We start from the raw sequence: 11,710 nt of genomic DNA on the forward strand, positions 1-11,710 counted from the left end.
CACAGGCAGACAGATACACAGACCGTAGGCAGACAGATACACAGACCGTAGGCAGACAGATACATAGACCGTAGGCAGACAGATACACAGACCGTAGGTAGACAGATACACAGACCGTAGGTAGACAGAGACACAGACCGTAGGTAGACAGATGTCTCACTCACCTGAGGGTTAGAGGAGACACTGCTGGTCTCTGCTCTCACATCTGGACCAATGGGGACACAGCAGCCAGACTGCCAGTGAGGGGTGCCTGTCTCTAGAGAGAGAGTGTAGGAGAGCAGCCATGAGCCAGGCCGGTGAATTCAGCCCCTTTGAGGCAGTGTGTCTGTCCAAGTCTACGGAACACATCAGCATAGAAACTATGGCTGTGTTCGATCCAAACCGCAATGTATCATGGGTCAATTCTGACCGACTGACTGATCTACAAATAATATTGAGTAGTTATTTGTGATCCAAGGTGATTTGTAGATTGGTCAGTCTCGACAGTCGGCTGCAATGTCAAAAGTGTCCAGAGACAGTCTGAAACAACGTCTCTAAACCGGGTCCAGATACAGTCTGAAACAACGTCTCTAAACCGGGTCCAGATACAGTCTAAAACAGTGTCTCTAAACCTGGTCCAGATACAGTCTAAAACAGTGTCTCTAAACCTGGTCCAGATACAGTCTAAAACAGTGTCTCTAAACCAGGTCCAGAGACAGTCTAAAACAGTGTCTCTAAACCTGGTCCAGATACAGTCTAAAACAGTGTCTCTAAACCAGGTCCAGATACAGTCTGAAACAGTGTCTCTAAACCAGGTCCAGAGACAGTCTAAAACAGTGTCTCTAAACCAGGTCCAGAAAGTGTCTCTAAACCAGGTACAGTCTAAAACAGTGTCTCTAAACCTGGTCCAGATACAGTCTAAAACAGTGTCTCTAAACCAGGTCCAGATACAGTCTGAAACAGTGTCTCTAAACTGGGTCCAGAGACTAGAGGTCGGCCCATTAATTAGGGCTGTAATCAACATTTTTAGACACCCATTACATTGCTCTCCACGAGGAGGCTGCATGGCAGGCTGACCACCTGTTACGCGAGGGCAGCTAGGAGCCAAGGTAATGTTAACATAAATCACTAGTTAACTACACATGGTTGATGATATTACTAGTTTATCTAGCTTGTCCTGCGTTGCATATAATCAATGTGGTGCCTGTTCATTTATCATCGAATCACAGCCTACTTCACCAAACGGGTGATAATTTATTAACAAGAGCATTTGCGAAAAAAAGTATACCTAAATATACCTAACAATAAACATCAATGCCTTTCTTAAAATCAATACACAAGTATATATTTTTAAACCTGCATATTTAGTTAATATTGCCTGCTAACATTAATTTATTTTAACTAGGGAAATTGTGTCACTTATCCTGCGTTCTGTGTAGGCAGTCAGGGTATATGCAGCAGTTTGGGCCGCCTGGCTCGTTGCGAACTGTGTGAAGACCATTTAGTCCTAACAAAGACTGTAATTAATTTGCCAGAATTGTACATAATTATGACATAACATTGAAGGTTGTAACAGCATTATTTACACTTAGGGATGCCGCTGTTCGATAAAATGCAGAACGGTTCCGTATTTCACTGAAAGAATAAACGTTCTGTTTTCGAAATGATAGTGTCCGGATTTGACCATATTAATGACTTAAGGCTCGCATTTCTGTGTGTTTATTATATTATAAAGTCTATGATTTGATAGAGCAGTCTGACTGAGCGGTGGTAGGCACCAGCAGGCTCGTAAGCATTAATTCTAACAGCACTTTCCTGCATTTGAAAGCAGCTCGTCGCTGTGCATTGCACTGTTTATGACTTCAAGCCTATCAACTCCCCATTATTTATTTGAGATCAAATTGATTTTATTTATGTATTATATTAAGTTAAAATAAAAGTGTCCATTCAGTATTGTTGTAATTGTCTTCATTACAAATAAATAAATAAATAAATTATATATATATATATATATAGGCTTTTTGTGTCTCTCAACCGGGTCCAGAGACAGTCTAAAACAGTGTCTCTCAACCGGGTCCAGAGACAGTCTAAAACAGTGTCTCTCAACCGGGTCCAGAGACAGTCTAAAACAGTGTCTCTCAACCGGGTCCAGAGACAGTCTAAAACAGTGTCTCTCAACCGGGTCCAGAGACAGTCTAAAACAGTGTCTCTCTCACCCTATTCCTTTTACACTTGACGACTATTGACCAGGGCTCATAGTCCACGAGATAAGGGTCAGTGTGTATATAATAGGGTGTGGACCCAGGTCAACGGTAGTAGACTACAAATAATAATAAGGGTGCCATTTGGGACACATGCCCCGTCAGAGATGAAACAGCACAAACCCAGGGTTGGAGAGTCTGAACATTCCTAGCGGTGAGATCGTTAATGATATACTCTGGGTAAACAATAGTACACGGATCAACACTACACTGAAACCACGAGTTGCACAACATACAGGAAACGCAACGTATTTACTTTACTGTCCAAACAACCATTCCTAAACAACCACCGTGTGACTAGAATCCGAATACGAAATACATTTGAATATTGAAGCGCTCATATTATCAAGTTGAAGCAACTAATAAACGCTAGGACTAGACCCATTTAAAAAACGACCGATTATTGATGCTTTATTTTAAAATCTGCTCAAATTGCAAATAACCATTCCATTGTACCTGTCAAAGTCATTATTATAACTAAACAAATATTTGAATACAGAGCGAAACCCAGCCACATACACACGTCATTTCAAAGCGCCGATAGAAGGAATATCTGCCCAGCTGTTGGAATGCGACCGAGCCTGCTACACCTGTTTTCAGGTGCATCAATTCTAACGCGTTGCTGTTACAAAGAAATAAAACCAACCCAAAACGGTCTAAAACACGGCTTTCAGCATTCGAAGCCTATCAAGCTAAGGTTCCACTGCTAAAACTAGCCTCGGCCTACTTTAACTACTTGTCAATAACACCTCTGCCGACACTATCAAGTCTGCACTACTATACGGACCTATTAAACAACACAGGCGATTGTTTAATTTAGGTGTTTTCCATGGACTTACCTGTTGATTACAATGAGCTATTTTCCGAAGTCAAGGGGCGGTATGAAACAGTAGTCCTCTTGCTGTAGACTAACGATGTCCTAGGGCTACTTAGGAGACTTCTCGACGATCTTTAACTCCATTCACACGGTGCCAGCCCGGTAACTTCTCTACCCCGCTCACCATAGCGTACCTGTCCATATGCAGATGAGGACAGTTGTCACATGTACCGCAAGAGCCAATCAGTATCTAGAACTACTACCAAATGATCGCCTTTCTCTGTCTCTGTTTCACTCGCTCATACACACACACACCGTTGTGGAGATTTAAAAAAAAAAACAGGCCTTCTGTAGTCTACATCTTTAGCAAATAGTGTAAAACAGTGTCAAGGGGCTCTGGTTAAAACTAGTGCATTGTCTAAGTAATAGGGCGTTGACTAAAGGTAGACACCGTCTGTGAGTTCTATGCAGTTGCATAACTCATTGTAGCCTAATACAGAGCTATGGACTGGAGAGGAGTTTTAACATTTAGTATTCGGAATACGCTCTGTTAGAAACTGACCAGTCAATTCTGTACACAGTGACTGTCTGCCTATTCAGCTGTGTGTATTCTTATGAAACAGGCAGGGAGTGCGGCTCGGACAGTCTATTTTCTGGCCCCAAGCCCAGCGCGCCATCGATTGTGCAACAAAAGTCTGCTCAAGTGGCAGAGTCGATATCAGCGTTTATAAACCAGGGTTGCTACAATATACACACAGACACAGACAGGGGGAGAACGGCTCGGCCGAAACAGAGCAAATGGATCGGTATCAGACACCTGGAAACCATGTATTTGATACCATTCCCCTTATGCCTCTCCAGCCATTACCACCAGCCCGTTCTCCCCGATTAAGGTGCCACCAATCCCCTGTAACACACACACACACACACAAAATATGGTCTTTATTTAAGTCACAATCCTGAGTTTGTGTTTCAGCAGAGTGCAACATCATCAGCAAATAGACATTAATCACATGGAAAGTTTATCTCTCCTCAACTCATTGTTTAGTTATTTTGTTAATTGTGCATCGTTTATGCTGCTAGTACTGGAGGCCTACATTCTGCAAAATCTTAATCTGAACTATTCCCTCCCGTCACTAGATGGCAGCGTATAGTTTCATGTTCGTCCATCCTCGGTTCTACATCCGGAAGAGAGAAGAAGAAACGCTGCTGGATTTCGTGACGTTCCGAGGACCATTTCCGAACACACTGGCGGGAGTGTGAATGTTATCCTCTAGCTACAAAATAACCGAGAACTACAAACAAAACACCTGCCAAAGCAAGCTTTTGTTTCATTTATTTTGAAAACGAATCTAGCGCCAAGCAGGTGTTATATTGCAAGCAATTGAAATTGACTAAGTTTGCGGGAGAGAAGACGGTAACAACCATCAGAAGACGCCACACACGTATCTTTAGTCAAAGAGACTGAATTGTTTAACGTTGGCTAGTTTATTATTTTCCGTCCTGCCTTTATCTGCAACGTTAAGGGAGATAAACGAGCTAAATTCGATTCATTTTCAGATTATTAATCTGCTATCCATTCAAGACTACTGAAAATAAATGGCTAAAGTTCAGGTGTTGAATGTCGCTGTGTTGGACAACCCAAGTCCTTTTGGGAATCCGTTTCAGTTCGAGATTACGTTCGAGTGCATGGAGGATTTACCGGAGGGTGAGTGGTAACGTTATTCTGTTCCTAATTTATTTTTTTGGTAAAATCTAGCAAACGTATGTAGATAACTAACTATAGTATTATTGTGTAATTATAATGTAGTTAACCGTTGCCTTTTAGGTGCGACAACAGTTTGCTTAAATGTATCTTTCAATTAACTTTACACCTATATGTGTATAGCTAACTACTTAGATCAATTCAAATATGTTGGTATTGTTTGAGTAAATTAGCTATTTGTGTTGACACTGCATCAGAATTTGGCGCCCGCGCGTATTGTTCACGTTTCCGGTGCTTCTCTGACGTCTGGGTGGCCTCGAGCCGATTGGTGCGTTAACGGATTACATTGTCAGACCGTGGAACTATTTACGAATAAATTGCGGGAAAAACGTATCTCTTCTCCTAGGTTATTTTTTATAGCCGACAAATAGCTATTTCCACTAATGAGAAGAAACCTATCCTTCCCGTATTAAAGTGGAGGTGGTGGGACCACACTTAATGAGTGGTTGTTTCTGAAATAGCAGCCTATTCTCTTTATATAGTGAGCTTTATGGGACCTGGTCAAAAATAGTGCACTAGTGAATAAATGGGTTTTAAACTTCCTAAATTAAAATCAAATTGTATTTGTCACATCTGCCCAATATAACAGGTGTAGACCCTGATCGGAACGTTGTGTGACCCGGGCTCGGAACGTTGTGTGACCCGGGCTCGGAACGTTGTGTGACCCGGGCTCGGAACGTTGTGTGACCCGGGCTCGGAACGTTGTGTGACCCGGGCTCGGAACGTTGTGTGACCCGGGCTCGGAACGTTGTGTGACCCGGGCTCGGAAACATTGGGTCCTTTTCTTCCCAGCAACACCTTTAGGTCTCCCTTCCAGATAATCTCCTGGATGATTAGACTGTTGGGGCTTTTAAAGCAGGCCTTCAGACTCCTCATTTCTGGCTGATCTACCCTTCCTCCAAGACTTTGATTGTTGATTTTATGATATGGTTATATATATATGTATATATTATACACTTATTTTTATGCATTTTTGTATAATGAAAAGCATTTAACCATTTAATTAAATATATTATTATTAGACTTACTTACGGGCCATTTCCCAGCAACACCTTTAGGTCTCCCATTTAACCATTTAATTAAATATATTATTATTAGACTTACTTACGGGCCATTTCCCAGCAACACCTTTAGGTCTCCCATTTAACCATTTAATTAAATATATTATTATTAGACTTACTTACGGGCCATTTCCCAGCAACACCTTTAGGTCTCCCATTTAACCATTTAATTAAATATATTATTATTAGACTTACTTACGGGCCATTTCCCAGCAACACCTTTAGGTCTCCCATTTAACCATTTAATTAAATATATTATTATTAGACTTACTTACGGGCCATTTCCCAGCAACACCTTTAGGTCTCCCATTTAACCATTTAATTAAATATATTATTATTAGACTTACTTACGGGCCATTTCCCAGCAATGCAGTTAAAAAGGAAGAACAATTTCCCAGAAAAGGAAATAGCACAATTTAAATATAACATAACAAGACTGTACACTCGGAGTATCGGTACCGAGTCAATGTACAGGGTCACAAGGTCATTTAGGTCATATGTACATGTAGGTAGGGGTAAAAGTGACAAAGCAATTAGAATAGATAATAAACAGAGTAGTGTGTCTGTGTGTGTGTGTGTGTGTGTGTGTGTGTGTGTATTGGAGTGTCAGTGTAGCATGTGTGTTGGTAGAGTCCATTGAGTGTGCATAGAGCCGGTGCTAGAGTCTCAGTTTCCATTAAAAAGGGGTGAATGTAAATATTCAGGGCAGCCATGTGATTAATTGTTCAGCAGTCTTATGGCTCAGGGGTAAAAGCTGTTAAGTGCCTTTTGGATCTAGACTTGGCGCTCTGGCACCACTTGCCGTGCGATAGCAGAGAGAACTGGGTGGCTGGAGTCTTTGACAATTTTTAGGGCCTTTGACACCGCATGGTATAGTAGGTGCGGCAGGGTAGCCTAGTGGTTAGAGCGTTGGGCGAAAGGTTGCAAGTTCAAATCCCCGAGCTGACAAGGTACAAATCTGTCATTCTCGCCTGACTTGCCTAGTTAAATAAAGGTTAAAATAAATAAATAGAGGCTCTGGATCGCAGTGAATTCGGCCCCAGTGATGTACTGCACCATACGCACCACCCTCTGGAGTGGCTTGCGGTCGGATGCCAAGCAGCTGCCATACCAAGCGGAGACGCAGCCAGTCAAGATGCTCTCAATGGTGCAGCTGTAGAATATTTAGAGGATCTGAGGACCCATGCCAAACCTCTTCAGCGTCCTAGGGGGGAAGTGGCTTTGTCGTGCCCTCTTCACAACTGTGTTGGTGTGTTTGGACCATGATAGGTCCTTAGTGATGTGGACACAGAGGAACTTGAAGCGTTTCCTGTAGTCCACAATCATCTCCTTTGTCTTGCTGACGTTGAGGGAGAGGTTGTTGTCCTGGCACCATACTGCCAGGTCTTTAAACTCCTCCCTATAGGTCGTCTCGTCGTTGGTGTCAGGCCTACCACCGTCGTGTCGCTGGGAAACTTAATGATGGTGTTGGGAGTCGTGTAAGGTCATGGGTGAACAGGGAGTACGGGAGGGGACTGAGCACGCACCCCTGAGGGGCCCCCGTGTTGAGGATCAGCGTGGCAAATGTGTTGTTACCTACCCTCACCACCTGGGGGCGGCCCGTCAGGAAGTCCAGGATCCAGTTGCAGAGGGAGGTGTTTAGTCCCAGGGTCCTTAGCTTAGTGATGAGCTTTGAGGGCACTATGGTGTTGAACTCTGAGCTGTAGTCAATGAACAGCATTCTCACATAGGTGTTCCTTTTGTCCAGGTGGGAAAGGGGAATGTAGAGTGTGATTGAGATTGTCATCTGTGGATCTGTTGGGGCGGTATGCGAATTGGAGTGGGTCCAGGGTGTCTGGCATGATGGTGTTGATATGAGCCATGACCAGTTTTTTTTTTTAAAGCACTTCATGGCTATAGATGTGAGTGCTACGGGGCGGTAGTCATTTATGCAGGTTACCTTAGTGTTCTAGGGAACAGGGACTATGGTGGTCTGCTTGAAACATGTATTACAGACTGGGTCAGGGAAGTTAATCTCTGTGTGTGTGTGTGTGTGTGTGTGTGTGTTTTAGACCTGGAGTGGAAGATCATCTATGTGGGCTCCGCAGAGAGTGAGGAGTATGATCAGACTCTGGACTCAGTTCTGGTCGGACCGGTACCAGCAGGCAGACACATGTTCGTGTTCCAGGTGAGAGACACGCTGAGTGACTGATACACACACACACACACGCACCCCTCCCTCATCTCTTTCTTCTCCTCCCACTTCTCCTTCCTCTCATCAGATCATCTCTTTATGTTCCTACCTTCTTCCCTCTCTCCTCCCTTTCTCCTTCTCATCACCCCATCTCTCTCTCTCTCCTCCCTTTCTCCTTCTCATCACCCCATCTCTCTCTCTCCTCCCTTTCTCCTTCTCATCACCCCATCTCTCTCTCTCTCTCCTCCCTTTCTCCTTCTCATCACCCCATCTCTCTCTCTCTCCTCCCTTTCTCCTTCTCATCACCCCATCTCTCTCTCTCTCCTCCCTTTCTCCTTCTCATCACCCCATCTCTCTCTCTCTCCTCCCTTTCTCCTTCTCATCACCCCATCTCTCTCTCTCCTCCCTTTCTCCTTCTCATCACCCCATCTCTCTCCTCCCTTTCTCCTTCTCATCACCCCATCTCTCTCTCTCTCTCTCCTCCCTTTCTCCTTCTCATCACCCCATCTCTCTCTCTCTCTCCTCCCTCTCTCCTTCTCATCACCCCATCTCTCTCTCTCTCCTCCCTTTCTCCTTCTCATCACCCCATCTCTCTCTCTCTCCTCCCTTTCCCTTCTCATCACCCCATCTCTCTCTCTCTCCCTTTCTCCTTCTCATCACCCCATCTCTCTCTCTCCTCCCTTTCTCCTTCTCATCACCCCATCTCTCTCTCTCTCCTCCCTTTCTCCTTCTCATCACCCCATCTCTCTCTCTCTCCTCCCTTTCTCCTTCTCATCACCCCATCTCTCTCTCTCTCTCCTCCCTTTCTCCTTCTCATCACCCCATCTCTCTCTCTCTCCTCCCTTTCTCCTTCTCATCACCCCTCTCTCTCTCTCCTCCCTTTCTCCTTCTCATCACCCCATCTCTCTCTCCTCCCTTTCTCCTTCTCATCACCCCATCTCTCTCTCTCTCCTCCCTTTCTCCTTCTCATCACCCCATCTCTCTCTCTCTCCTCCCTTTCTCCTTCTCATCACCCCATCTCTCTCTCTCTCTCCTCCCTTTCTCCTTCTCATCACCCCATCTCTCTCTCTCTCTCTCCCTTTCTCCTTCTCATCACCCCATCTCTCTCTCTCTCTCCTCCCTTTCTCCTTCTCATCACCCCATCTCTCTCTCTCTCTCCTCCCTTTCCTTCTCATCACCTCATCTCTCTCTCCTCCCTTTCTCCTTCTCATCACCCCATCTCTCTCTCTCTCCTCCCTTTCTCCTTCTCATCACCCCTCTCTCTCTCTCCTCCCTTTCTCCTTCTCATCACCCCATCTCTCTCTCTCTCCTCCCTTTCTCCTTCTCATCACCCATCATCTCTCTCTCTCTCCTCCCTTTCTCCTTCTCATCACCCCATCTCTCTCTCTCTCTCCTCCCTTTCTCCTTCTCATCACCCCATCTCTCTCTCTCTCTCCTCCCTTTCTCCTTCTCATCACCCCATCTCTCTCTCTCTCTCCTCCCTTTCTCCTTCTCATCACCCCATCTCTCTCTCTCTCTCTCCTCCCTTTCTCCTTCTCATCACCCCATCTCTCTCTCTCTCCCTTTCTCCTTCTCATCACCCCATCTCTCCTCTCTCTCTCCCTTTCTCCTTCTCATCACCCCATCTCTCTCTCTCTCTCCCTTTCTCCTTCTCATCACCCCCCTCTCTCTCTCTCTCCTCCCTTTCTCCTTCTCATCACCCCATCTCTCTCTCTCTCTCTCTCCTCCCTTTCTCCTTCTCATCACCCCATCTCTCTCTCTCTCTCTCCTCCCTTTCTCCTTCTCATCACCCCATCTCTCTCTCTCTCTCTCTCCTCCCTTTCTCCTTCTCATCACCCCATCTCTCTCTCTCTCTCTCTCCTCCCTTTCTCCTTCTCATCACCCCATCTCTCTCTCTCTCTCTCCTCCCTTTCTCCTTCTCATCACCCCATCTCTCTCTCTCTCTCTCTCTCTCTCCTCCCTTTCTCCTTCTCATCACCATCTCTCTCTCTCTCTCTCTCCTCCAGGCGGATGCCCCCAACACCGGGCTGATTCCTGAGAGTGATGCTGTGGGGGTAACCGTGGCACTCATCACCTGCACCTACAACGGACAGGAGTTCATCCGTATCGGTTACTATGTCAACAATGAATACACCGACCCAGAGCTCAGAGAGAACCCACCAGTCAAACCAGACTACACACAGGTAACTCACACTGATACACACACACACACACCAGACTACACACAGGTAACTCACACTGATACACACACACACACCAGACTATACACACGATGATACACACACCAGACTATACACAGGTAACTCACACACCAGACTAGTGCACTACATTGGAGCAGAGGGCCCTGTTTACAAAGGTAGTGCACTACATTGGAGCAGAGGGCCCTGTTTACAAAGGTAGTGCACTACATTGGAGTAGAGGGCCCTGGTTACAAAGGTAGTGCACTACATTGGAGTAGAGGGCCCTGGTTACAAAGGTAGTGCACTACATTGGAGCAGAGGGCCCTGGTTACAAAGGTAGTGCACTACATTGGAGCAGAGGGCCCTGGTTGCAAAGGTAGTGCACTACATTGGAGCAGAGGGCCCTGTTTACAAAGGTAGTGCACTACATTGGAGTAGAGGGCCCTGTTTACAAAGGTAGTGCACTACATTGGAGCAGAGGGCCCTGGTTACAAAGGTAGTGCACTACATTGGAGTAGAGGGCCCTGGTTACAAAGGTAGTGCACTACATTGGAGCAGAGGGCCCTGGTTACAAAGGTAGTGCACTACATTGGAGCAGAGGGCCCTGGTTACAAAGGTAGTGCACTACATTGGAGTAGAGGGCCCTGGTTACAAAGGTAGTGCACTACATTGGAGTAGAGGGCCCTGGTTACAAAGGTAGTGCACTACATTGGAGCAGAGGGCCCTGGTTACAAAGGTAGTGCACTACATTGGAGCAGAGGGCCCCGTTTACAAAGGTAGTGCACTACATTGGAGCAGAGGGCCCCGTTTACAAGGTTATACACAGGTTATACACACGATGATACACACACCAAAAAAATCACAAAACATGAAAAATCATTGTGATGCAAAACAGGAAGTGATTGTTGTAAAGGAACCGACTTCTTGTGAAGGATTCTCACCACAGTTTGAAATCTGAAGTCGACTGTTTGGACTCCCAGCCTTAATTCTGAACCATAACCCTCCTCCCCCTCCTCCCCCTCCTCCAGCTGCAGAGGAACATCCTGGCCTCTAACCCCCGTGTGACCCGGTTCCATATCAACTGGGACGGCTGTTCAGACAAGATGGAGGACAGTGAGAACGTAGACCCCTCCCCCAACAGCAGCAGTAGCAGCAGCATGGTGCCCTCCTCCTGTTTAGCTGGCAAGGCGTTACCTGTAGGACTGCTGTCTGGTAACTCGATGGACTGTCTGTAGAACATAGACACCCCTCCAGCATTGCCTTGCCATGTTCTACTCCAGCAGTCGCCAGCAGTCTTTGGCAGGAAGGTTGAGTCACTTATTATAAACCAGCTGTACTGTAGGGTGTACGGTCTCCCTCCTTCACACAGCAACACCTCCCTCTGTCTCCACTGGCACTGGCACCCTATTCCCTCCATAGTGCACTACCTTTTTAAACAGGGCCCTCTGCTCCAATGTAGTGCACTACCTTTGTA

General features: G+C 45.7%; 1 protein-coding gene across 1 annotated transcript; it reads left to right on the forward strand.

Annotated features, from left to right (window-relative positions):
* Positions 1-4,270: 4,270 nt before the first annotated feature.
* Positions 4,271-11,710, forward strand: LOC112223832 (histone chaperone asf1b-B). Its single transcript, XM_042313348.1, has 4 exons — positions 4,271-4,765; positions 7,935-8,050; positions 10,063-10,239; positions 11,265-11,710. The coding sequence occupies exons 1-4, from the start codon at positions 4,657-4,659 to the stop codon at positions 11,469-11,471; spliced, it is 609 nt and encodes a 202-aa protein (XP_042169282.1). The 5' UTR covers positions 4,271-4,656; the 3' UTR covers positions 11,472-11,710.

Source organism: Oncorhynchus tshawytscha, unplaced genomic scaffold, assembly GCF_018296145.1.
Source record: "Oncorhynchus tshawytscha isolate Ot180627B unplaced genomic scaffold, Otsh_v2.0 Un_contig_6661_pilon_pilon, whole genome shotgun sequence".
NCBI classification, from domain to species: domain Eukaryota; kingdom Metazoa; phylum Chordata; class Actinopteri; order Salmoniformes; family Salmonidae; genus Oncorhynchus; species Oncorhynchus tshawytscha.

Bases quoted from the DNA above. Each gene is read 5' to 3' on its own strand.
- LOC112223832 (XM_042313348.1), top strand. From the start codon at position 4,657: ATGGCTAAAGTTCAGGTGTTGAATGTCGCTGTGTTGGACAACCCAAGT. The intron at 4,766-7,934 runs GTGAGTGGTAAC...TGTGTGTTTTAG, and splicing joins CATGGAGGATTTACCGGAGG to ACCTGGAGTGGAAGATCATC. The intron at 8,051-10,062 runs GTGAGAGACACG...TCTCTCCTCCAG, and splicing joins GACACATGTTCGTGTTCCAG to GCGGATGCCCCCAACACCGG.